A 27,816-nucleotide genomic window follows, 5' to 3' on the forward strand; every position below is an offset into this window, starting at 1 on the left:
TGTGGGGCGGGAGAGAGGGTGTGTGGCTGCTGCTTCATCTTGGTGTTGTGGGGGAGGGAGAGAGGGTGTGTGGCTGGTGCTTCATCTTGGTGTTGTGGGGGAGGGAGAGAGGGTGTGTGGCTGGTGCTTCATCTTGGTGTTGTGGGGGAGGGAGAGAGGGTGTGTGGCTGGTGCTTCATCTTGGTGTATGTGGGGGAGGGAGAGAGGGTGTGTGGCTGGTGCTTCATCTTGGTGTTGTGGGGCGGGAGAGAGGGTGTGTGGCTGGTGCTTCATCTTGGTGTTGTGGGGCGGGAGAGAGAGGGTGTGGCTGGTGCTTCATCTTGGTGTTGTGGGGCGGGAGAGAGGGTGTGTGGCTGGTGCTTCATCTTGGTGTTGTGGGGCGGGAGAGAGGGTGTGTGGCTGGTGCTTCATCTTGGTGTATGTGGGGGAGGGAGAGAGGGTGTGTGGCTGGTGCTTCATCTTGGTGTTGTGGGGGAGGGAGAGAGGGTGTGTGGCTGGTGCTTCATCTTGGTGTTGTGGGGCGGGAGAGAGGGTGTGTGGCTGGTGCTTCATCTTGGTGTATGTGGGGGAGGGAGAGAGGGTGTGTGGCTGGTGCTTCATCTTGGTGTTGTGGGGAGGGAGAGAGGGTGTGTGGCTGGTGCTTCATCTTGGTGTTGTGGGGGAGGGAGAGAGGGTGTGTGGCTGGTGCTTCATCTTGGTGTTGTGGGGCGGGAGAGAGGGTGTGTGGCTGGTGCTTCATCTTGGTGTTGTGGGGCGGGAGAGAGAGGGTGTGGCTGGTGCTTCATCTTGGTGTTGTGGGGCGGGAGAGAGGGTGTGGCTGGTGCTTCATCTTGGTGTTGTGGGGCGGGAGAGAGGGTGTGGCTGGTGCTTCATCTTGGTGTTGTGGGGCGGGAGAGAGGGTGTGTGGCTGGTGCTTCATCTTGGTGTTGTGGGGCGGGAGAGAGTGTGTGTGGCTGGTGCTTCATCTTGGTGTTGTGGGGCGGGAGAGAGGGTGTGGCTGGTGCTTCATCTTGGTGTTGTGGGGCGGGAGAGAGGGTGTGGCTGGTGCTTCATCTTGGTGTTGTGGGGCGGGAGAGAGTGTGTGTGGCTGGTGCTTCATCTTGGTGTTGTGGGGGAGGGAGAGAGGGTGTGTGGCTGGTGCTTCATCTTGGTGTTGTGGGGCGGGAGAGAGGGTGTGTGGCTGGTGCTTCATCTTGGTGTTGTGGGGCGGGAGAGAGGGTGTGTGGCTGGTGCTTCATCTTGGTGTTCTGGGGGAGGGAGAGAGGGTGTGGCTGGTGCTTCATCTTGGTGTTGTGGGGGAGGGAGAGAGGGTGTGGCTGGTGCTTCATCTTGGTGTTCTGGGGGAGGGAGAGAGAGGGTGTGTGGCTGGTGCTTCATCTTGGTGTTGTGGGGCGGGAGAGAGGGTGTGTGGCTGGTGCTTCATCTTGGTGTTGTGGGGCGGGAGAGAGGGTGTGTGGCTGGTGCTTCATCTTGGTGTTGTGGGGCGGGAGAGAGGGTGTGTGGCTGGTGCTTCATCTTGGTGTTGTGGGGCGGGAGAGAGGGTGTGTGGCTGGTGCTTCATCTTGGTGTTGTGGGGCGGGAGAGAGGGTGTGTGGCTGGTGCTTCATCTTGGTGTATGTGGGGAGAGAGAGAGAGAGAGGGTGTGTGGCTGGTGCTTCATCTTGGTGTTGTGGGGAGAGAGAGGGTGTGTGGCTGGTGCTTCATCTTGGTGCATGTGGGGAGAGAGAGGGTGTGTGGCTGGTGCTTCATCTTGGTGCATGTGGGGCGAGCCTGCTAATGTCGCGGAATGAAGAATGACTAACTGGGTAGAAATCTGTATTAGGAATCCATATTCTGACGGTGTAGTCACCACTACAGTCACAAGTAACCACTACAGTCACTAGTAACCACTACAGTCACTAGTAACCACTACAGTCACTAGTTACTACTACAGTCACTAGTAACCACTACAGTCACTAGTAACCACTACAGTCACTAGTAACCACTACAGTCACTAGTAACCACTACAGTCACTAGTTACTACTACAGTCACTAGTAACCACTACAGTCACTAGTAACCACTACAGTCACTAGTTACTACTACAGTCACTAGTAACCACTACAGTCACTAGTAACCACTACAGTCACTAGTAACCACTACAGTCACTAGTTACCACTACAGTCACTAGTAACCACTACAGTCACTAGTAACCACTACAGTCACTAGTTACCACTACAGTCACTAGTTACCACTACAGTCACTAGTAACCACTACAGTCACTAGTTACCACTACAGTCACTAGTAACCACTACTACAGTCACTAGTAACCACTACAGTCACTAGTTACCACTACAGTCACTAGTTACCACTACAGTCATTAGTTACCACTACAGTCACTAGTTACCACTACAGTCACTAGTAACCACTACAGTCACTAGTTACCACTACAGTCACCAGTAACCACTACAGTCACCAGTAACCACTACAGTCACTAGTAACCACTACAGTCACTAGTAACCACTACAGTCACCAGTAACCACTACAGTCACTAGTAACCACTACAGTCACTAGTAACCACTACAGTCACTAGTAACCACTACAGTCACTAGTTACCACTACAGTCACTAGTAACCACTACAGTCACTAGTTACCACTACAGTCACTAGTAACCACTACAGTCACTAGTAACCACTACAGTCACCAGTACCCACTACAGTCACTAGTAACCAGTAGCTTATTCTAGTATACAAAATAATTACATGATATTGTCTATATAGTTTTAATAATACAATATACATACAACATGTTGGCTCAGTGAAACATACAACGTATTTTGACAGCAATATATTAAGATGAAAACAAACATTAATGGTTTTGACAAATACACAATTAACAATACAATAATTAAGTTATTCTTCAATGTTCCTTCATCCCTTCACTCGCGTGAAAGAAGCTAACTTCTATACATGTCTTCTTTTCAAACAGTAGAGAAAAAATATAGAATAAATCTATTACCTTCTATTTATACAATTTCAAATTAAATTTTGATTCATGTTAACATATCAGGTCCTCATATTAGGATAGACAAATTGCACATTATTTTCCTATTTTCTTTTATAGTAATGAGAGGAGAACATATATAAAATAATAGGAGACACTTAAAAACAATGAAACAGGTCTCAAACATTATCAATTTATATAAATGTTTGTGTGTGACGTTAAATAATTCACAATTAGTTTAACTAAGGACTTTACATACAATAACAAGAGTTATCTTTTTCGTATGTAGTAACAGAGAATTAATTGTCAAGTAATTACCTTGGAAGTACTGTTGTATGTCTAGGACGTAATGGACACCTTATCTGTAATGGGTAAGCCACCACCCCACCACTTCCCTTACCTATTACAATGAGGGAGGAAATTATGGGGAAAGCGCCAATTAAGCCATTACGACTAAATAGCACTTGGAAGGGATCAGGATAAGGATTTGGGATGGAACAGGGGGAAGGAATGATGTCCAACCAATTGGACTTTCAGGAATTGAGCGCCGACCTGCATTAAGCAAGACAGTCGCTCTACCGTCCTACCCTAGTGGTTGGACACCCACTACACTGAACACAATCAGTCACTACTAATTCATGTCAGCAACAAACCGCCATTACCACTACCAGGGAGAACTAATTGGGTGCTATATAGCCCGTGATCCAGTCCAGGAAGGCGGAGACGCGGGTGTAGACGCCTATGGCGTTTTGGCCTCCACAACCCGGGCCAAAGCTCACCAAGCCGACCACCGTCTGCTCGCACGCCTGCCCGCTCTTCAACTTCTCGAAGAGGGGCCCCCCGCTGTCACCCTGGGGGCACCAAGATGCAAGATTAAGGTATTACGAGGAGGTAATTCAAATGCTCCACATCATTTCATGCTCCACATAAAATAGACACCAATCTATTTCAATGAAATCGGACGAATCCACTAAAAACGCCCATAATATCATGTTTTGACCTAATTATGATACGAAAATAGATTTATAAATCATAAGGCAAATCTTTATTGAGAACTTTCAACAAGTGTCGTTCTCCTTCGATACTGTCACGTTCTGTCCGCGTGTGTCCTCTTCCCACGTCGTCGTGTACGGGTTCAGTTCTTTTAAATTTGTTGACAAGTTCAAGAATCGCTTTGTCTTCAGGGCCTCCTTGCCCGAAACTGTGTGCGTATTAGCGGCTCTAGGCATTGTATCAACTACCTCTATCTTGAAATCCAACATTATGTTTGTAGCTCATCTTATATATGTCTTTTAACCAGAATAAATGATTTCATTCGATTCTGTGAAATTTCCTTGTAAATATTTCTCTAAATTCATTATTTAATAATCCTTTGATACGGGAGGTCACAGCGAAGGTGCCTTCTCGTGTATTTAGTATTAGGGTTAGGCTTCTGAATTAAGGTTATCTTGAGGTTATCTTGAGTTGATTTCGGGGCTTTAGTGTCCCCGCGGCCCGGTCCTTGACCAGGCCTCCACCCCCAGGAAGCAGCCCGTGACAGCTGACTAACTCCCAGGTACCTATTTACTGCTAGGTAACAGGGGCATTCAGGGTGAAAGAAACTTTGCCCATTTGTTTCTGCCTCGTGCGAGAATTGAACCCGCGCCACAGAATTACGAGTCCTGCGCGCTATCCACCAGGCTACGAGGCCCCCGAGGTAACATAATTTACCAGAATGTAAGAACTCTTGCATATATATCAATAAAATAAAACAATGCATATGTAAATAAAGAAATATAAATAGATAATTTAGTTATTTGTACACTAATTAAACATGATAAATAGCAATAGAAACGAATTTTTTTAAATTCATCCGATTTCATAGAAATAGCTAACTCTGGGACACCCTGTATATTATAGACCATAGACACCCTGTATATTATAGACCATAGACACCCTGTACATTATAGACTCATTATTAAAGACACTGTACATTATAGACAAATCTTTCGTATGCATAACAGAAACTCAAATTTTTGTCTAACACAGTCAGTTTCCTCCACAAGTCACCCTTTCCCTCAGCTCACTCTTCCCCACACCTCCCTTTTCCTCCCCAATACACTCCCTCCCACTCAACTATGCTTTCCCCAACCAACCACATCTCACCCCCAGCCAACCACCCACTGTGCTCCTCTCCCCAACCCACTGAGCTGGTTGGGACGGAGGATTCTTGCTGTCCTGCGGGGAGGCGGGGAATGGCGGGTTGCTCTCAAGCAGGAAACACACTCCCGTGAACGGACTGAGAACGACTACATAGTACTATTATCTACTCTCTATCTATGGTTAGGTTAGGGTTACTTTGCTCGCATGCCCCCTCTTCATCCTTCCCGTGTCCCCTCTTCATCCTTCTCTCTTCCATGAAGAGGATGTCTAGCTGGCCCCACTAGCCATGCAGGGAAGCATGTCTAGCTGCCCCCACTAGCTAGACACACTTCCCTGCACCCAACAAGTTGAGATCGAGGACTCACCCCACAGGAGTCGCGGCCCGGGGCGCCGGCACACAACTGGTCGGCGAGAATACCCCTGGGAGGACTGTCACTGTTGTCCCAGCGAGCCTGGCACTGTAGATGGTCCACCACCGGAATCGTCACCTTCTGCAGGATCCGCGACAGCTCCCCAAGTCCTGTGACAGAGGAAGTGTGTCGTCACAGAGCCAGATGTGACAAAGACGTTACGAGTGATGTTGTCCTTGTTATGACCAAAGAGATAACTTTATTATAATAATAGTTCTCTTGTTATAATGAATAGTCCACAACCAGGCTACCTTGTTGTTGTTTTAGATTCAGCTCCTGGGGAACGAGAAGCTCCAAGTAGCACGTAGACTAGGCTACGTATACCTCTTATATACTACCTGGTATTGTCCCTAATGTTACAGCAGGTAATTTACCATTATTATTATTATGGTATGCTCCATGTGTATAATGTGTGTATGCGAGTAGCTTATGTTGAAGGGGAGGGGAGATTGTTTTCTCTACCTCAATTAAGGTGGATAGAAAATGTGGAGCGAACAGGAAGGAATAATTCACGTCCACTCACCCAAGCTAGACATAATGCCGGCTCTTGTTCCCGGCTTTAGCTGAGTAGTGTGTTAACGTGTGGGATTTATCCCAGTAGGGTAATTAATTCTGGTGTTAAATAATAATACAACCTTACGTATATGTGATATTACACCTCTAATGTACGGTCGGAAGCGTGTGTATGGGTGAGGAGAAATACTAACCCATACACCACGTGTGTATGGGTTAGGATGAATACTAACCCATACACCACGTGTGTATGGGTTAGGATGAATACTAACCCATACACCACGTGTGTATGGGTTAGGATGAATACTAACCCATACACCACGTGTGTATGGGTTAGGATAAATGGAGAGAAATGGCACCTTGTCCTTGTGATAGAACGTCGCATTTTGATGTATCTTGAGGTTATCTTGAGATGATTTCGGGGCTTTAGTGTCCCCGCGGCCCGGTCCTCGACCAGGCCTCCACCCCCAGGAAACAGCCCGTGACAGCTGACTAACACCCAGGTACCTATTTTACTGCTAGGTAACAGGGGCATAGGGTGAAAGAAACTCTGCCCATTGTTACTCGCCGGCGCCTGGGATCGATCCCAAGACCACAGGATCACAAGTCCAGCGTGCTGTCCGCTCGGCCGACCGGCTCGAGGGGGGCTGAAGGCTGAGTGGACAGATGTGATTCGTAGTCCAAAGATTCCGGGTTCGATCCCCGGCGGAAGCGGAAACAAATGGGCAAAATTTTTTTCACCCTGATGCACCTGTTCAGGTACCTGGGGAGTTAGACAGCTGCTATGGGCTGCATCCTGGGGATATGTAACAAAAAGGAGGCCTGGTCGAGGAACGGGCCGCGGGGATGCTAAGCCCCGAAATCATCTTAAGATAACATGAAGATAACCACACCAGTCTTCCTGCTCTCATAAGAGTCTGACATGAACTCTTAAGTTCTGGAGAGTAGTTGAGACCCCACAGAGTCATGCTGACGTCATATATACTCAATACATGTATAAGGGATCTGGTCGGAAAATGGCCTGTTGCGACTATATGTGTGGAGCTATTGTGGCCAGCCACAGGTGGCCAGAGTGGCCAGTCACAGGTGGCCACAGTGGCCCGCCACAGGTGGCCAGAGTGGCCCGCCACAGGTGGCCAGAGTGGCCAGCCACAGGTGGCCAGAGTGGCCAGCCACAGGTGGCCAGAGTGGCCAGCCACAGGTGACCAGAGTGGCCAGCCACAGGTGGCCAGAGTGGCCAGCCACAGGTGACCAGAGTGGCCAGCCACAGGTGGCCAGAGTGGCCAGCCACAGGTGACCAGAGTGGCCAGCCACAGGTGGCCACAGTGGCCCGCCACAGGTGACCAGAGTGGCCATCAACGGAGCCTGGTTCCTGATATACGCTACACATACTTTATGAGGCGTCCATAGCACATGGAGAGTAAACGTAATACAACAACAATAAGGAGAGAGAGTAAAACAACAATAAGGAGAGAGAGTAAAACAACAATAAGGAGAGAGAGTAAAACAACAATAAGGAGAGAGAGTAAAACAATAATAAGGAGAGAGAGTAAAACAATAATAAGGAGAGAGAGTAAAACAATAATAAGGAGAGAGAGTAAAACAATAATAAGGAGAGAGAGTAAAACAATAATAAGGAGAGAGAGTAAAACAATAATAAGGAGAGAGAGTAAAACAATAATAAGGAGAGAGAGTAAAACAATAATAAGGAGAGAGAGTAAAACAATAATAAGGAGAGAGAGTAAAACAATAATAAGGAGAGAGAGTAAAACAATAATAAGGAGAGAGAGTAAAACAATAATAAGGAGAGAGAGTAAAACAATAATGAGGTATAATAAAACAATAGAGATAAAACAACAATGGGGAGAAATTACGCCAAATGGAACAGATACAAATCACCATTCTGAAGTATAATGACAGCAAATACCAAACCCAAGCTAGACGAAGGTGATCCTGCCAGAGTCTTCCAAGAAAGGAAAGGGCCAGAAGGAGGATGAATGATAAAGAGGGAGAACCGCGAGAGAGAACCACCAAAAAAAAAGTGCTATAAGAATGAGAAGCATGAGAAAATCCGTAGGAGCCGGTTCGAACCTATGCGGTGGGTGTTCCCAGGCTCTAATGGACTCTCTGTGTATTGAGACGCATCTTAGTATTTCCGGAAGGTCTTCATTCTTTACTAGAATTATTATGATTAGTTTAAGGGCTGCGTTCCTGTGCCAGGTAAGTCCACTACAGGCTCACCATAGCCAGCTCCTGTGCCAGGTAAGTCCACTACGGGCTCACCATAGCCCGCTCCTGTGCTAGGTAAGTCCACTACGGGGCTCACCATAGCCCGTGCTACTTAAAACGTTTTTGTTCCGAGTAGCTGCATCTTAGACAACAATAAGAACATTAAGATAACTTGTCAAGAGTTGCCACTGGGCGAGGTGTTACCGTATGTGGTGTAGCCCCAGCCAGCGACGACGAGCTCCTTGCCGGTGAGGTCCTCAGTAGCGCTGGAGTGGAGGCAGGCCGGCACCACCCGCCTGGTCAGCGTTGCCTGCCACCACACGCAAACAACAATAACATATCATTTCTTGAACACAAAATTTCTAGAGGATAAATATGCAGGCGATGAGTCACAATAACGTGGCTAAAATATGTTGACCAGACCACTTACTAGAGGGGTGAAGGGACGACGACGTTTCGGTCCGTCCTGGACCATTCTCAAGTCGATTGTGACTGGACCAATCGACTTGAGAATGGTCCAGGACGGACCGAAACGTCGTCGTCCCTTCACCTTCTAGTGTGCGGTCGGGTCAACATAGAGGATAAATATTTTAAGATTTTTCAAATAATGGTAATTGCAAGAGGCAATAATGATTGACAAAAATATAAAATAATTACAATCGCTACCTAAGAAAATGGGAAGCCATGAGGGAATTTTGTAGTGACATTATTGCAAAGTTAAGAAACAAAGTTAAGATGTTTTACAGGCATATAAGAGAGAAACAAGAAGAGACCATGTGGTCAGTCTGAGGAAGTAAGTATGGTTACTTCTCACAAAAGTCGACAAGAAGGTAAGTGTGGAACTCTATGAAAGATTTCAAGAAATCCTTACAAAAGACACAGCTCGAGACCCTAGGCTGTGAGCAACCCGTTCTCGCACTTTCATATAGTCAATATTGACTTATTAAATACGTGCATATGTGACATACTTAACATACTAGTTTACCTTGAAAAGCTTCATAGAAAACACCGACCTTACCTAACCTTCTTAGTATGTTAAGATAAGCATCTTATAGCTTCGTAATTACAATTATTACTTAACCTATTATAGGTATATTAATCTATTATACTGTAAGAAAGTGTGAGAACGGGTTGCTGTGAGAGGATAAATCCCCAGAAGAAACACTGGATGACAGCGTAGTAACTGTAGAAGAGGTCACAAAACCAGAGGAGTAATGACACATGGCAAAATGAAGAAGACCAGATTTAATATCCCCACGGCTGGTGGAGGACACTGCACAAGTCCCCACGGCTGGTGGAGGACACTGCACAAGTCCCCACGGCTGGTGGAGGACACTGCACAAGTCCCCACGGCTGGTGGAGGACACTGCACAAGTCCCCACGGCTGGTGGAGGACACTGCACAAGTCCCCGCGGCTGGTGGAGGACACTGCACAAGTCCCCACGGCTGGTGGAGGACACTGCACAAGTACTGTGGCACCTCTCAACTAAAATCTTAAATAAAACTCGCAAGACAGGAAATCTTCCAGAATTTTAGAAAAAAGGCAAATGTAGTCTCATTATTAAAATACAAAGAGAGACAAGGTGGCACTAAATTACAGACTAGTATCTCTATTACAGACTAGTATCACTATTACAGACTAGTATCTCTATTACAGACTAGTATCACTATTACAGACTAGTATCTCTATTACAGACTAGTATCACTATTACAGACTAGTATCACTATTACAGACTAGTATCACTATTACAGTCTAGTATCACTATTACAGTCTAGTATCACTATTACAGTCTAGTATCACTGGTGAAGGTAATCAGGTTGAGAATAATGGAGCACCTGGAGAAGATAACATCTGTAATCAAAAGACAGCATGGTCTTAGTCATGGATGATAAACTTTATCGAACTCCATGACAAACTTACTCAAATCAAGTTGGAAAAGAATGTAGCCGTGTCTGCACTTTCCTAAAGTGTCAAACAATATTTACACGAGCACCACCATATAGTGGACTCGACGGGACCTAGAAGATGGGCTCTTCACAGGTCCCATAACTTTCCTGGAATTATTTTTTTCAGCTGAATTTTAAGCCAAAGTAATGTCTTGCAGGCGACGAGTCAAAATAACGTGGCTGAAGTATGTTGACCAGACCACACACTAGAAGGTGAAGGGACGACGACGTTTTGGTCCGTCCTGGACCATTCTCAAGTCGATTCTCATCGACTTGAGAATGGTCCAGGGCGGACCGACAACATAATGACCGACGGTCTGGTCAACATAATGTCTTGCAATTTGTGGCTTCGACGGGTAAGCGGTTCCATGGGTTTATTTTGCTTCAAGCTGTTGCAGCACCTTGGTCCTCGTGAAAGGCTGGGGCCAGATTCACGAAAGCACTTACGCAAGCACTTACGAACGTGTACATCTTTCCTCAATCTTTGACGGCTTTGCTTACATTTATTAAACAGTTTACAAGAATGAAAACTTCCCATTCAACTGTTGTTATTGTTATAAACAGCCTCCTGGTGCTTCGGAGCTCATTAACTGTTTAATAATTGGAAACAAAGCCGCCAAAGATTGAGAAAAGATGTACAGGTTCGTAAGTGTTTGCCTAAGTGTTTTCGTGAATCTGGCCCCTGGTGTACAAAATGAAGAAGCAGACTGGAACGTCTTGGAAGATATCGAATAGAGCAAAGGAATACCTGAAGGAGCAAACAAAGTGAATAACCAACTCAAGGGAGTGAACGTGAATGGGTTTACATTTGACCCCCAAGCTAATAAAGAATGTAAAAATCGAGGACTATAGTTAATGGAAGTCCATGACAAACTAGTAGAATGATCAAACTAATGGTTGATAGAATTCAATACCAATAAGTGTAAGAAAATAAAGATGGAGAAAGGAGACCAGGAGGTATCTACACCATAAGGGAAATAAGGCATCTAAAAGATTCAGAAAGAAAATAATATAAGGAAATCATATAAGAGTTAGAATGTCATTTAAAAACCTAAATAATTACTCTTTAAAGATAGTCTACAAAGCCTATACCAGACCAGTACTGAAATATACAGCATTGGTCTGAAATCCACAGCTTCGGCAGCAAAATAAATTTTTTAATTAAAAAAGTACGGAGATTGACGACAAAAATTAGTGCCACATTTAAGAAAGTTACAATGGGGATTGGTTAATAGGAACAAAATCTTACAATCCTTGAGGAAAGACGAAAGCGGGACTATGATTACAACCTTTAAGATACATAGGGAGAATAAACAAAGTGGAGAAGACAGTCTCTTGAAACTGAGAGAAAGTAGAACAAGAGAGCATTAGTAGAAACTGTAAAAGCAACAACAAAATAATAAAGGGAAATACTCGTCCCCTATACTAATGGTCAATAAGGTGAATGCACTGAAAGAAGAAGTTGTGGAAGCCACCTCCATCCAAACTTTAAGGCCAGATTTGTCAAAGAATTTGAATGTCGGGATAGTTCCTCTATTACATAACGGGCATTACCAAACCAATAGGCAGAGCATAAAGAGCTAGACCTCCCATCCCCCCAAAGTCACTGTTTAGTAAGCACTATTAGATACGTATAACACACCACAAAGTACCAAGATAGAGCCTGGACTCCTGAACCACACAAGAATCCCTATATTCTGCTACCTTTTCATGCCACTCACCGGGGTCTCGAGCTTGAGCAAGGCGATGTCGAAGTACTTAACAAGGCTGCCTTCGTACTGTGGGTGGCTGATCGGCTCCGCCCGGAATGTCTGCTTGGTGGGCGCGTTCTTCGCGGAGCTCCTAGTCAGCTCGTCCGCCTGCAGGAGAGATGGCGGGAAGGTGCCGGTGATGCTCGGCAGGTCCGGCGCGCCCTTGGACTGGAGATCATGTTCTCCAAGCGTCACCCAAAACTGCACGGGTACACGCCTGAGAAGTGCGGAGTTGTTAATCGCGATTGCAAGGGAGTGAGTCGGGTGTTGTGAGCGCGAAATTCAGGAGCCTGGGAAGGGTCAGCCGCATGGTCAGTCAAATCTGTTGTTTTCAGATTTGTAAAGTATTAAATAATAAACAGCTGCAGAGCAGGTATAGACATATAACACCAGTCAAGTTAGAGGAAAGCGCCAGTTACGTATATATATATTTAAATATGCCAATACGAGAACTGACAAAGTAATTCTCAAAAGAAAGTGCCAAGTCCGGAAGGCCATATTACACCACTGTCAGATAATAATAAAATGTTCCTAGATATCATTCAGGACGCCAAAGATCAGACCAAGATGATGCAAGACGCATGATGTACAAGGGATCAGATTCGTCAAGGATTTGATTGAGAACAATTGTTGAAAGAGAAACAGCGGTGAACCCCAAAATTCTGATCAGGCGGAAAATTGTACATTGTACAAGGAACTGTCGGCGGGTCCAGTGCAGTTTTCAGAGAAAGTTGCAGGACTTTAATCATTGAATTGTCAACTGTCATGATTATAGATAAGTCTAGATGATGACCAAACCACACACCAGAAGATAAAGAAACGACCACGTTTCGGTCCGTCTTGGACCATTATCTAGTCGTCTGTGATCACACACGACTTGATAATGGTCCACGACGGCCCGAAACGTTGTGGTTTCTTCATCATCTCGTCTGTGGTTTAGTCATCATATCTTCAGCCACGTTATTGTGACTCATCGTGTGCACAGGTAAGCCTAACCGAGACTACCTTCAGGTTGTTCCCATCCTTTACCCTTTATATTTATGTGTATTTATTCAGGTCTGTATGTGTTGAATAGGCGAAAATAGGTAGGTAAGGTGTAAATGAATATTTGCATAGCAGTGAATGAGGAAATTGTGTGGTGAGGAGGAGTGAGAGACAGAGGTGCCTCCTCCTCCAGGGCGAGATGTGGGGCATCCCAGAGAACCAGTGTACTTGCGAATTCAAAATGTGAAGGCGCAACCGGTGTGGACCAATCAGCGCCGTGCAAGACGGCGACGTCACACCGTGGCGACGTTGGTGAACTGAGACGGCTCGCGTCAGTTCGCTCCCAAGATCCAAACAAGGCACACGTTCTCTCCCTGTCGTCCTGTCACTGTTGGGCAGATCGCAGCAAGTAGAAGTTTGTGAGGAGGACCGACTCGAGAGCAGTCACGACTGTGATCCAACAAGACTGGGGCTCAGGAGCCGACCTCATTTGCAAGCGGATTCACCGGGACTAATGCAAGAGGATGTCGAGGGCGTGGCAAATCGCGGCGACCGTAAGATTGACCCACTGAGTCGGTCATCGTCGTCAAGAGGACGACGTTACTTCAAGAGCCGGACACCCAGGAGGAGTGCCGAGCTAGCGCACCAGAGGGTACGTAATACTGTAAAATGAGGTTACACCCTTAAGACGTAACACCAAATCTGACTCCAGAGGCACACATAAATAGGATAACGTCAGCAGTATACACTTCACAAGCAAATGGTAGAACATTTTTATTATTTTATTTATATATTCAAGAGTTCTTACACTCTTGTACAGCCACTAGCACACATAGCGTTTCGGGCAAGTCCTTAATCCTAATTTTCGCAGGAATACGATTCGCCAAGATATTAAACAACCAGGTACCCATTTACAGCTGGGTGAACAGAGGCTACCGTTAAGGATTGGTGCCCAGTCAATCCTTCCCGGCCAGGATCGAAACTCCGGGCGAGTGTTTTACCACTGCGCCACAAGGACTGTCACACATCATTCAGGAACCTAAGTAAAGAGGCATTAATAGGGCTGTATACTGCCTATGTGAGAGCAGTCTTTGACTATGCTGCCCCGTCATGGAGCCCCCACCTGAAGAAACATTTAAGTCCTCATGCAGCATAAAAGTCGCAGTCCCAGTGCAGCGTAGCAGTCCCAGTGCAGCGTAGCAGTCCCAGTGCAGCGTAGCAGTCTCCGTGCAGCGTAGCAGTCCCAGTGCAGCGTAGCAGTCCCAGTGCAGCGTAGCAGTCCCAGTGCAGCGTAGCAGTCCCAGTGCAGCATAGCAGTCCCAGTGCAGCGTAGCAGTCCCAGTGCAGCGTAGCAGTCCCAGTGCAGCGTAGCAGTCCCAGTGCAGCGTAGCAGTCCCAGTGCAGCGTAGCAGTCCCAGTGCAGCGTAGCAGTCTCCGTGCAGCGTAGCAGTCTCCGTGCAGCGTAGCAGTCCCAGTGCAGCGTAGCAGTCCCAGTGCAGCGTAGCAGTCCCAGTGCAGCGTAGCAGTCCCAGTGCAGCGTAGCAGTCCCAATGCAGCATAGCAGTCAGTCCCAGTGGCGTAGTGGTAAGACATTTTCACTTGGTGTTTCGCGAGCGCTGTGGCCTGGGTTCGTATCTTGGCCGGGGAGGATTTACTGGGCACCAATCCTTAACTGTAGCCTCTCTTTACCCATGAGTAAAATAGGTATCTGGTTGTTAATCGATTTGGCAGGTCGTATTCCAGGGAAATTAGGATTAAGGACTTGCCCGAAACACTATGCGTGCTAGTGGCTGTACAAGAATGTAAGAACTCTTGTATATATAAATAAAAAATATATATAAAAAATTAGGAAACTGGAAAAGGTTCAGAAGTTTGTGATGAGGTTCATCCCAGAATTGTGTGGGAGATGAAGAGCGATTGAAAGAACTAAACCTGACGACACTAGAAAAAATGGACGGAGGGGGAGACATGATAGAGACGTATAAAATTCTTAGAGGCATTGTCAGAGTGGATATATATCAAATATTTACACTGATTACTAACAGAACAAAGGGACATGGTGGGAGATTGAAACTCATTTGAGTAATATTGATGCCAGAAAGTTTTAATTTAGCATGAGTGAAGTGGGAAAATGGAATGAACTAAAGAAGCAGGTTGTGGAAGCAAACTCTATTCATAATTTTAAAAGCAGATATGATATGGAAAGAGGACTGGAGTCATTGCATTAAACAACTGGGGGCTAGAAAGGCGGGATCCAAGAGCCAGTGCTCGATCCTGCAGGCACAAATAGTTGAGTACAAATAGATGAGTACACACACACACACACACACACACACACACACACACACACACACACACACACACACACACACACACACACAGGGGTAAGGGGTCTGGTAGCTGAGTGGACAGCGCGCGGGACTCGTAATCCTGTGGCCCGGGTTCGATTCCCGACGCCGGCAAAGACAAATAAGCAGAGTTTCTTTCACCCTGATGCTCTTGTTACCTAGCATTAAATAGTACCTGGGAGTTAGACAGCTGTTACGGGCTGCTTCCTGTGTGTGTGTGTGTGTGTGTGTGTGTGTGTGTGTGTGTGTGTGTGTGTGTGTGTGTGTGTGTGTGTGTGTGTGTGTGTGTGTGTGTGTGTGTGTACTCACCTAGTTGTACTCACCTAGTTGTGTTTGCGGGGGTTGAGCTCTGGCTCTTTGGTCCCGCCTCTCAACCGTCAATCAACAGGTGTACAGATTCCTGAGCCTATCGGGCTCTGTCATATCTACACTTGAATCTGTGTATGGAGTCAGCCTCCACCACATCACCCCCTAATGCATTCCATTTGTCAACCACTCTGACACTAAAAAAGTTCTTTCTAATATCTCTGTGGCTCATTTGGGCACTCAGTTTCCACCTGTGTCCCCTTGTGCGTGTTCCCCTTGTGTTAAATAGACTGTCTTTATCTACCCGATCAATCCCCTTCAGAATCTTGAATGTGGTGATCATGTCCCCCCTAACTCTTCTGTCTTCCAGCGAAGTGAGGTTTAATTCCCGTAGTCTCTCCTCGTAGCTCATACCTCTCAGCTCGGGTACTAGTCTGGTGGCAAACCTTTGTGTGTATGTGTGTGTGTGTGTGTATGAGTGTGTGTATTCACCAGTTGTGTTTGCGGGGGTTGAGCTTTGCTCTTTCGGCCCGCCTCTCAACTGTTTACTAACTACTTTTTCTTTCTCCACACCACACACACACACACACCACGAAGCAGCCCGTGACAGCTGACTAACTCCCAGGTACCTATTTACTGCTAGGTAACAGGGGCATTCAGGGTGAAAGAAACTTTGGTGCGGGAATCGAACCCGCGCCACAGAATTACGAGTCATGCGAGTCCTGTGTGTGTGTGTGTGTGTGTGTGTGTGTGTGTGTGTGTGTGTGTGTGTGTGTGTGGAAAAAAATAGTAGTTAGTAACAGATGATTGACAGTTGAGAGGCGGGCCGAAAGAGCAGAGCTCAACCCCCGCAAGCACAACTAGGTGAATACAACTAGGTGAATACACACACAAAAACACACACACACACACACACACACACACACACACACACACACACACACACACACACACACACACACACACACACACATACACACACACACACACACACACACACACACATACACACACATACACACACACACACACACACACACACACACACACACACACACACACACACACACACACACATACACACACACACACACACACACACACACACACACACACACACACACACACACACACACTGCCCACAAGGGTGGGCAGACTGCATATTTTTGGATTGTCAGAAAGCCTTTGATACAGTGCCACACAAGAGGCTAGTGCGAAAGTTGGAGATGCAGGCTGGAGTGAGAGGGAAGGTACTCCGGTGGATAGAGGAATACCTAAGCAACAGGAGACAACGAGTCTGTGTGAGGGGTGAGGTCTCAGATTGGCGAGGCGTCACAAGTGGAGTCCCGCAGGGGTCAGTCCTTGGACCTATACTGTTTCTGGTATATGTAAATGATCTCCCAGAGGGTATAGATTCGTTCCTCTCAATGTTTGCCGACGATGCAAAAATTATGAGGAGGATTGAAACAGAGGATGATAGTAGGAGGCTACAAGATGACCTGGATAGACTGAGTGAATGGTCCAACAAATGGCTGTTGAAGTTCAACCCGAGTAAATGCAAAGTAATGAAACTAGGCAGTGGAAACAGGAGGCCAGGCACAGGATACAGAATAGGAGATGAAGTACTTAATGAAACAGACAGAGAGAAAGATCTAGGAGTTGATATCACACCAAACCTGTCTCCTGAAGCCCACATAAAGAGAATAACGTCTGCGGCATATGCGAGGCTGGCTAACATCAGAACGGCGTTCAGGAACCTGTGTAAGGAATCATTCAGAATCTTGTACACCACATATGTAAGACCAATCCTGGAGTATGCGGCCCCAGCATGGAGCCCGTACCTTGTCAAGCACAAGACGAAGCTGGAAAAAGTCCAAAGGTATGCTACTAGACTAGTCCCAGAACTAAGAGGCATGAGTTATGAGGAAAGGCTGCGGGAAATGCACCTCACGACACTGGAAGACAGAAGAGTAAGGGGGGACATGATCACAACCTACAAAATCCTCAGGGGAATCGACCGGGTAAACAAGGATGAACTTTTCAACACTGGTGGGACGCGAACAAGGGGACACAGGTGGAAGCTGAGTACCCAAATGAGCCACAGAGACGTTAGAAAGAACTTTTTCAGTGTCAGAGTAGTTAGCAAATGGAATGCATTAGGAAGTGATGTGGTGGAGGCTGACTCCATTCACAGTTTCAAATGTAGATATGATAGAGCCCAATAGGCTCAGGAATCTGTACACCAGTTGATTGACGGTTGAGAGGCGGGACCAAAGAGCCAGAGCTCAACCCCCGCAAGCACAATTAGGTGAGTACACACACACACACACGCACACACAAGGATCCACAGGGACCGGTGGCTTACTGGACAACACGCTGGACGCGTGATCCTGTGGTCCCGGGTTCGATTCGCGGCGCCGGCGAGAAACAATGGGCAGAGTTTCTTTTACCCTGATGCCCCTGTTACCTAGCAGTAAATAGGTACCTGGGAGTTAGTCAGCTCTCATTAGCTGCTTCCTGGGGTGTGTGTGTGAGTGGTGTGGGGGGGGGAGTAGTTAGTAACAGTTGATTGACAGTTGAGAGGTGGGACCAAAGAGCCAAAGCTCAACCCACGCAAGCACAACTAGGTGAATACAACTAGGTGAATACACATACTGACTAATACTACTGACTACTGACTAATATAACCTCTCTCCCACTCTCACTATCCATGCTCCATCCTCCCCTCTTCCCCCCACCCCCACTATCCTTCTCCCCCCAACCTCTCAACCTCTATCAGACTCTCAGCCTCACGCTACCTCTCAACCCCCCTATGCCTCTCAGACCCTCCCTAATTTTCAGACCCAGTATGCCCTTGCTACTCCAGACCTACCTACCCAGACCTTACTACCCCAAACCTTCCTACCCACCTTCCTAGATGCCCAGACCCCATTCGCTTCCCAGGCACCCCTCCCTAACCTCCATTCAACCCCCAAACATCCCCCAGATCTCCCCAGACCCCATTCACCCTCCCCCAGACACCCCCAGATCCCCCCAGACCCTCAGAGAAAGGCCGGGAGAACTCTGGTACCAGAGTTTCCAAGAAGTCTCAAGGTTTGGTACATCAATGCTGATGGGGTAACTAATAAAGCAGAAGAGGTAAAGGAAAGAGTTAGTGAAGCAGATCCTGACATAGTTGCAATAGTGGAAACTAAAATAAATGACATGATCTCAGATGCAATCTTTCCAGAGGGGTACCAGGTGATAAGAAAGGACACAGAGACAGGGAGGAGGAGTGGCACTCCTAATAAAGCGGAAATGAAAGTTTGAAAACCTGGAAAATTGGGGTACCAATGAGAGCACAAGCTTCATACATGGAACTCTGACAGCAGATGGGAGGAAGATTGTGATCTTGATAATCTACAATCCCCCACCAAACAGTAGAAGACCCAGGCAGGAGTATGATGACAACAACAAGACATGTATAGATGAAATGCAGAAGGCAGCAACATTAGGTCACAGAATGAGAGCGAAACTGCTGGTCATGGGGGACCTAAATCATGGAGAGGTAAACTGGGAATCAATGAATCCCCCATGGCGGGGAAGAAATATGGGGAGCAAAGTTAGTAGATGTTATAGACAGGAATTTCCTAACACAACATGTGAAAGAAGACACAAGGGAAAGAGGAGGAGATGCACCGAGCCTATTAGACTTGATTTTCACCTAGAAAGTAGAAGACATCGAGAATTTGGAACATGAAATACCTCTAGGGGCCAGCGACCATTATGTCCTAGTCTTTGACTACATGATGGAATTCAAACTTGTGACCAAGGGACAAGAGGTCTGGGAAAGGAGAGTTGACTACAGGAAAGGGAACTACAGGAGGATAAGGAACTATCTGGGTGAAGTGCAGTGGGAGGAAGAAATTAAAGGAAAAACAGTCCAAGAGATGATCTGGTCATATGGACCTGGTCATATGGAAATGCCAGGAGGCCGAAGAGAGATTTATACCAACAGTAAAGAAAAAAGTAAGAGGGAATATAATAACCCATGGTTTAATAGACAGTGTCAGGAAGCAAAACTGAGAAGCAGGCGGGAGTGGAGGAAGTACAGAAGCCCAAGGACAGACGACAACAGGATCAGATGCAACAGAGCCTGAAACGATTACATTAACATAAGAAGAACATCGGTAAGAAATTATGAGAACGATATTGCGATGAAAGCGAAAAAGGAATCTAAATTACTACACAGCCATATAAGAAGAAAACTGTCGGTGAACGACCAAGTGACAAGACTAAGGAAAATAGAGGGGGCATATACTGAAAGTGACAAGGAAATCTGCGAGGTACTGAATGCCTGTTTCCATGGAGTGTTCACAACCGAGCCTGAGCAGCTTCCATTGTTAGAAGAGATTACCCTAGATGAAAGACTATCAGATATAGAGGTGACAGCAGAGGAGGTAATGAAACAGTTGACAACACTGGATGCAACTAAAGCGGTTGGACCAGACACAGTATCCCCGTGGATACTTAAAGAGGCAGCGCAGGCCCTCTGCGTGCCTCTGGCAAGGATCTTTAATGAATCACTTATGTTGGGTGAATTGCCCAATTGCTGGAAGAGGGCAAATGTTGTACCGATTTTCAAGAAAGGTGATAGGGAGGAGGCACTTAACTATAGACCTGTATCACTGACAAGCATCCCCTGTAAAATACTTGAAAGAATAATTAGGCTAAGACTGGTTGCACACCTAGAGAACATTAGGTTTGTGAACAAACATCAACATGGGTTCTAGAAAGGGAAATCTTGCCTAACAAACCTTCTGGAATTCTATGTTAAAATAACAAGGATAAGGCAGGGTAGAGAAGGTTGGGCAGACTGCATATTTCTGGACTGCCAAAAAGCCTTTGATACAGTACCGCACATGAGACTGCTGTTCAAACTTGAGAGGCAGGCGGGGGTGGGGGGAAAGACCCCTAGCATGGGTAAGGAACTTTACCTGCCCGAAACGCTGCGCGTACTAGTGGCTTTACAAGACTGTAATTACCATATTATGTATCCTCACATTCACAATGTACATTCTTGTATATGCATAAATAAATAAATAAATAAATAAATAAATAAATAAATAAATAAATAAATAAATAAATAAATAAATAAATAAATAAATAAATAAATAAATAAATAAACCTAACAGGAAAGCCAGAGAGTTACGGTAAGGGGCAAGAAGTCGGACTGGCGAACAGTAACAAGTGGAGTACTTCAAGGATCGGTGCTGGGACCAATTCTATTTTTAATATACGTTAATGACATGTTTACAGGAGTAGAATCCTACATGTCGATGTTCGCAGATGACGCAAGTGACTGATGAGGATTGTAGGATCCTCCAAGAGGGCTTGAACAGGTTGCAGAGATGGTCAGAGAAATGGGTACTGGAGTTCAACACAAGCAAATGTAAAGTTATGGAAATGGAACTAGGTGATAGGAGACCAAAGGGACAGTACACAATGAAGGGGAACTGTCTATCTGTAACGACGCGAGAAAGAGACCTGGGCGTGGACGTAACACCTAATCTAACTCCTGTGGCACATATAAATAGGATATCGACAGCAGCGTACTCTACACTGGCAAAACTTAGAACATCATTCAGAAACCTAAGTAAGGAAGCATTTAGGGCACTTTACGCTGCCTGCGTGAGACCAGTCTTAGAGTATGCCGCCCCATCATGGAGTCCCGACCTAAAGAAACACATAAGAAAACTGGAAAAGGTTCAGAAGTTTGCAACGAAACTCGTCCCAGCGTTACGAGGGATAGGGTATGAAGAGCGCCTGAAGGAATTGAGCCTTACGACACTAGAAAAAAGAAGGGAGAGGGGGGATATGACAGGAACGTATAAAATAATCAGGGGGATTGACAGAGTGACAGAGACGAAATGTTCACACGAAATAGTAACAGAACGAGGGGACATGGGTGGAAGCTGGAAACTCAGATGAGTCACAGGGATGTTAGGAAGTTTTCTTTTAGCGTGAGAGTATTGAGAAAATGGAATGCACTTAAGGAACAGGTTGTGGAGGCAAATTCTATTCATAATTTTAAAACTGATATATGTATGATAGGGAAATAGGACCGGAGGTATGATAGGGAAATAGGACCGGAGTCATTGTTGTAAACAACCGATGGCTTGAAAGGCGGGATCCAAGAGTCAATGCTCGATCCAACAGACACAAATAGGTGAGAACACACACTCACACACAAGCACTCATTCTCATACATACGCACACTCGCTCACTATCACACATACACTCATTCTCACACACACAATTTCTTTTACACATACTCTTTCACACACACACACACATACACACTCACTCTCTCACACATACACTCAGTCACACTCTCCTTAATACTCTCACACTCTCCCTAGCTCGCTATACCTCAATACATGCACGTCTTACCTTACAGTGACATCCTCTCATACATTTCCTTGTGGTCTAAGGTCTAACTCACTCTTCCACTCTCCCCCTCCCTTCCTTCCTCTCCCCCACCTTGCCTCTCACTCACGATTCCAAGCAGTGGGCGGCGGTGAGGACGTAGTGAGGGGAGACGAGGGTGCCGCCACAGATCCACTTAATGCCACGGCCGCCGCTCTGCGAACCCACGATTGCCTGAGGGGAGGGAACCCACATATCAGGTACTACATAGTAGTTACATGTATATATATATATACAGTATATATTTTTTAATATGTATTGGGGTACCACCTCTGGTTACGTTTGTATGGACCCCTCGGCCTCGAAGAAGACGATATGTAGCATCCGGGGGAGTCTTGTACACCCAAATATTGTCTTCTACACACACGTTTCATTGAATAGGACGGCATATTCCGTGTTGATTATTTTCTTGTTTAAGGGCTGCAATCTCCTTGACTATAGTGCTCTTGCATCTTGGTTTAATTGGAAGAATATTTCTCCAAAGGTCATATTTTTTCGAGTTGACTAAAAGAATAATAATTAACAGTACACTTACAATTTATGTATTACACTTATAATTTATACAACATTTCGAACCTACAAGATTTATTCTCTAGTGAGGAGACAGGTTGTTGTTGAACACATCCACCCTCATGCTGCCGGCATGACAGGTGGGTGTGTACGTGGTTGTTGTTTTAAATTCAGCTACTCGGAACAAAAAGAGTTCCAAGTAGCACAGGCTATGGTGAGCCCGTAAATGGAGGCTCTTTGGAGCCATTATCTGTATCAATAGCTGATACTGGAGATCTGGGATGGTGTCCGTGGACGCGCCAATCCAATCAAAGACCATAAGGCTGGTCAGACCGGTGAATTGATGGGGTACACACGTCACTCACAGTTCAGCGCCAGAGTCAGCAGGGTCTTCGGTGGGCTGGCCGGTCTAGGAAAAGATGTCCGAGTGTTACAAGAGAATTGGTTTCCTAATCCCAGTTCTGTTATGTTGGTAGTCTGATCGAATTTCCTTTTTCAAGGTGCCTCGATCACCTCTGCAAGGAGGTGGTTGAGGCATTCTTGAGGGACGACCATGCGAAGGATCTGTTCTGTTTCCCTGCTCTTGTATACCCAGTATTCGTTGTGGATTATGGAGTTATGCTGTCTGTCTTCCTAGGAAAGTGCGCGGCCACGTTGGATATTTCCAGAGGAAGCAGCATGGGAGCCTGCCAGTCTTGTTTGTGCCGATGCAAGACCTGAAGGGGGAGATGGTGCCCAGCCGGCAGCATGAGGGGCCAGATGCTTCAGTCGATGCATGACATCGACTGAAGCATCGGATTCAGTCGAGTCATCAGGGTCGGCTTTCATGGTTTCGTCTTTGGAGCCTGTCGAGTCTTTAGAGTCTTTGGAGTCGGTTTGAGTCTTTGGACCCAGTCGAGTCTTTGGATCCGGCCTTGTCGTCCTGGTCAGCTATCCTGGGGGCTGCTGCCGTCCCTGTCAGTGGGACAAGCTTGGGGACTGTGGATTTGCTCTGGCAGAGTCGGCTCAGCAATCCCCGGGGCATATGATCCGGTAGCAGTTGTCGAAGTTGGAAAAAGATCATCGGATACAGCAGCTGTAGGAAGTGCATTAATGATGAGCAGCCTGTTGATGACGTGGCTGAAGCGGTAACGTTGTTGCCCGCCATTTTGTCGGCGATATTAAGGAGGATGGACAGAAGGGTGATCTTAGTGGAGGCTGCAGGCTGGGCCGGTGGATGTGTGGTCAGAGGTGGTGCAGTCGGCTGGGTATGGCGTCCCTAGGGGCCGGACGGTGGTTGGAAACACAGGTGGGAAACACCTGTGTTTCCAAGAAAGACAGAGAATTCCGACGGAAGTGGGTCTGCTGGTCGAAGTATGGTGGTGGAGAAAGCGCTAGGCATCATCTTTTGGATTTCCTCCTGCCAGAGGAGACAGTCAGGTGAGACTGCAGAGTGTGGGCCTTTGCAGAGCAGGCAGCGTCGGTGGGAGGATGTGCAGTCCGTGTAGTGGTGCTCCTGGGCGCAGACACTGCATCTCTGCGGTCTCTCAATACACTTCTTGGTGTAGTGGGAGTACTGATAGCACTTGAAGCACTGCCAGAGTTCCATGAAGCGTTCCTTGGTCACTTGGGTGGGTTGTATGGCGATTACTGCGCACTTATGTCTGTAGTCCGTGGCTTGGATCGCTGCGATGGCCGTAATGAATGAAAATCACCTTCAGTGTTGGTCTACGGTTGACTTCGGCGTTGGAGCTGGTCTTGACCGCTACTGCTGTCAGCGTCGGGTTCTTGTCATTGATGCTGGCGAGAATGTCGTTGTCGTCGTCGTCGAAGTCGGTGATCCATGTGCTGATATTCCTGGCGATCACGGTCCTGTCCACCACTTAGTGTCGTGGTGGCGTGGGTGCAGGTGGCCCCTGGACCATAGATGCTTGGGTCTATGATGTTATCGGACTGTGACGGTCTGTGAGTGACTCACAGATGTGATGTATCTCTTTAGTAAGTAATGTAATGATTTTAATGAGGAGACAGGTTGATCTTGTTGTTTTAAATTCAGCTACTCGGAATAAAAAGTACCAAGTAGCATGGTCTATGGTGAGCCCTTAGTGGACTTACCTGGCACAGAAGCGGGCAGGGAAACAGGAGGTAACATCAGATTTATACTGCAGGGAGGTCAAGTACATACAATTAGGTGAGGAGAAAAGGCGAAAGTCAAGAGTAAAGGAGAGACATGGACCAATAACCAATACATACAAAGATTTTTCAGGTGTAGTTGGCATGGCGTTTTGGGCAGTGACGTCATCGTTGGCATCTTCGTGTTTCGGTCTGGCTCTCTCACTCACATGGTGGGTAGAGTGAATAGTTCTGTTATTTGAGTATTTATGGTGGGTTGTTCGACTTTTAATTGGAAGGCTTCAAGAATTTGTAATCTTCTTACATACTGGGTTTTGTCTAATATACAATTGTTCTTAATCAGCATTTCTCTTGTTTGGGTGAGGTCATGGGCTTCTCTTTCATGATTTTTAGGGTCACCTGAAATGTGATTTTTAAGTATCCCTAATGATCAGTTGTGCATAATCATGATGCCAAATATTTACTCATTCAAGTAAACACCGGAGATACTTTCTGCTCGGAGGAAAGGCTACCTCACCGTCCTCAGGGACCAGGGGATCTTTGTGAGGGCACAGCCTTGTATCATGGTGTTCAGCACAGAGCCCACACACACAGTCACGTCTCTTGATTAGTACCGTGGCATTTATACCAGATAATAGGAGAGGACTCCAAAGTTCTAAGAGGAGTTGGTGGGATAAGACTTCTAAAGAAGCAATATTGTTGAGGGGAAGGTTCATTGTCTTTCCAGACAATGTTGATCCTATTAAGAGGTTCACCTTGTTGTATATCATTCTTGCCCTGTAGACCCCTTTAAGATTAAAAGCTTTTGTCAACAGAAAACTCTCGGAAAACTTGTAACAAAATAAGCCTTAAATTTTCTACGACAATTGATAACATATTCTCTGGTGATAACCATGTTACCAATCCCACCTTCAACCAGTCCACTGATGATATCTGCTTGCTTATGTGACACACAAATGTAGGGTGATGTTAGTCAAGGTCGGACTAAATCCAATAATGTTTTGGAGAATTCCTTGGAAAGTCCTTCGAACCACACCAGCTTAGCTTGGGACGTTGGGAAAGCCAGAAATGCACAGTTTGCTTGAGGAGCAACAGGAGCCCCTGGGTGGGTCTTCCCCTTGCTATGTGGGCCTACCATCGCCCTCGTTCACATTCTTCACATGATTTCCGGTGTTGGTGTCATCATGCCACTTATTGAGGAGGAGATAAGCGAACTCAAGCAGAGGATAATTCGGCCTTTGATGAAAGAATGCTAGAGTCAACCTAACAGAGAAATATAGATAAATCCAAATTATAGGCATATATATAAGAGAAGCTCTGATAAGGCTGAACGGTAAGAGACAACAGTAGCAGGCATCAGGTAACAACCACCAAGAGAGAGAAATGGCATCTCATCTATCACAGACTCATATGGTTAATAATTAACAACCAAGAACTGCGCCATGCCACCTTATACCGCCACCTCTTGTACAGGTGTCCCTACAACAGACTCTAAAATTTAGTTCGTGAAGATCAGTAAAGAGCCATGAACCACAGACATAGGTCTGGGTAACACTCTTCAGAGGGAGGCAGAGCCTTAAGAAGGGTTTTGGATGAGGACAGCCAGAGAGGAGTGTCATAATCCAAAGTTAAACAGGGCTTGTGGGAGCCAGGGAAATGATGCGAACAGCAAAGGTCTCCAATTAGACAATATGAGGAGAAGAGGATGAGAGAAAAGACACAGCAACTTTTACAGATTCCAGTCCAGGGAAAGCACGTTCACTGCCTAAGTCCTGTAATCAGGAAATAGAAACATGCACAGTGGCAGCTGCCGATTTCTTAGTACTGTGGAAAATTTCTACCATAGTTATAGCATAACATGTCTGAGTAACATAGTCTATGAAAGGGATATGAGCCACACTCAACCCAAGAGCCTTCAGCCACTCGCAACCCAAGGACCTTCAGCCACTTGCAACCCAAGGGCCTTCAGCCACTCGCAACCCAAGGGCCTTCAGCCACACCCAACCCAAGGGCCTTCAGCCACTCACAACCCAAGGGCCTTCAGCCACTCACAACCCAAGGGCCTTCAGCCACACCCAACCCAAGGGCCTTCAGCCACTCACAACCCAAGGGCCTTCAGCCACTCGCAACCCAAGGGCCTTCAGCCACACCCAACCCAAGGGCCTTCAGCCACTCACAACCCAAGGGCCTTCAGCCACTCGCAACCCAAGGGCCTTCAGCCACACCCAACCCAAGGACCTTCAGCCACTCACAACCCAAGGGCCTTCAGCCACTCGCAACCCAAGGGCCTTCAGCCACTCGCAACCCAAGGGCCTTCAGCTACACCCAACCCAAGGGATACACCATGAAAGGCCAAGTTGAAGTGCTGGAACTGCTGACAGGGATGATTGGACTTTGCATAAACATCCAAAACCAATGCCCCCAAGTCCAACTAAACAACAAAACAGCAGAGCCAACAACAACAACTGGGGGGTTCCAATAACGTGGCGTGTGAGGCGTGAGTTCGTCAACGATCTGTCTGGGTGACGAGAGGCGAGGTTTAGCCAGCTCGGTGTTGGAGTGATGACACATCACACACGCGAAAGTGGGGATGATCGTGTGTCCAGAAGGAGTGTCGGATGTATCGGTGAGAAAAAAATCTCAAGATCCCGAAAAGTAACAAACAGCTCACTGAGGCTCTGAACTAGAAGGTGGAAGCCATCATGGACGAAGCACAAGACATACAACATAACTTTTCCAGCATTAAGAGGCCAGACCGGGCATATGCAGCCATACCTTGAGGTTACCTTGAGGTGCTTCCGGGGCTTAGCGTCCCCGCGGCCCGGTCGTCGACCAGTCCATGGACAAAAATGTCATTGAACTAACGTGTACTCGACCATGAATAACTCACACCTGGCTGCAGGTACATGATTCCAGCTCCCATACAAGGTGCAACCGCGCACACCTCAACACAACGACGCAACACACCTGGCTCCGACAACCATGCTCTGAAGCACTATTTGGGACAAGATCGACTCGACAAGAATAGACCTAAACGAGAAACCTTAAAGAGGGAAGTGAGAAAATTATCAGGAGAAAGCGCCAAGCCATTACGACTATATAACAGTGGGAAGGGA

At 46.6% G+C, this 27,816-nt stretch overlaps 1 protein-coding gene across 2 annotated transcripts in view; it reads right to left on the bottom strand.

Annotated features, from left to right (window-relative positions):
- Nucleotides 1-2,808: 2,808 nt before the first annotated feature.
- The window catches only part of LOC123746412 (trypsin-like), a 55,842-nt gene continuing 30,834 nt past the window's right edge, over nucleotides 2,809-27,816 (bottom strand). For both annotated transcript variants that reach the window (XM_069314777.1, XM_069314778.1), the window contains exons 4-8: nucleotides 22,149-22,252; nucleotides 11,943-12,189; nucleotides 8,479-8,584; nucleotides 5,488-5,642; nucleotides 2,809-3,831 (exon numbers count right to left, since the gene is read on the bottom strand). In XM_069314777.1, coding sequence (XP_069170878.1) covers nucleotides 3,658-3,831; nucleotides 5,488-5,642; nucleotides 8,479-8,584; nucleotides 11,943-12,189; nucleotides 22,149-22,252 — 786 coding nt within the window. In that variant the 3' untranslated portion in view covers nucleotides 2,809-3,657. The remainder of the gene's footprint in view (nucleotides 3,832-5,487; nucleotides 5,643-8,478; nucleotides 8,585-11,942; nucleotides 12,190-22,148; nucleotides 22,253-27,816) is intronic.

This window comes from Procambarus clarkii, chromosome 80, assembly GCF_040958095.1.
Source record: "Procambarus clarkii isolate CNS0578487 chromosome 80, FALCON_Pclarkii_2.0, whole genome shotgun sequence".
Classification (NCBI taxonomy): Eukaryota; Metazoa; Arthropoda; class Malacostraca; order Decapoda; family Cambaridae; genus Procambarus; species Procambarus clarkii.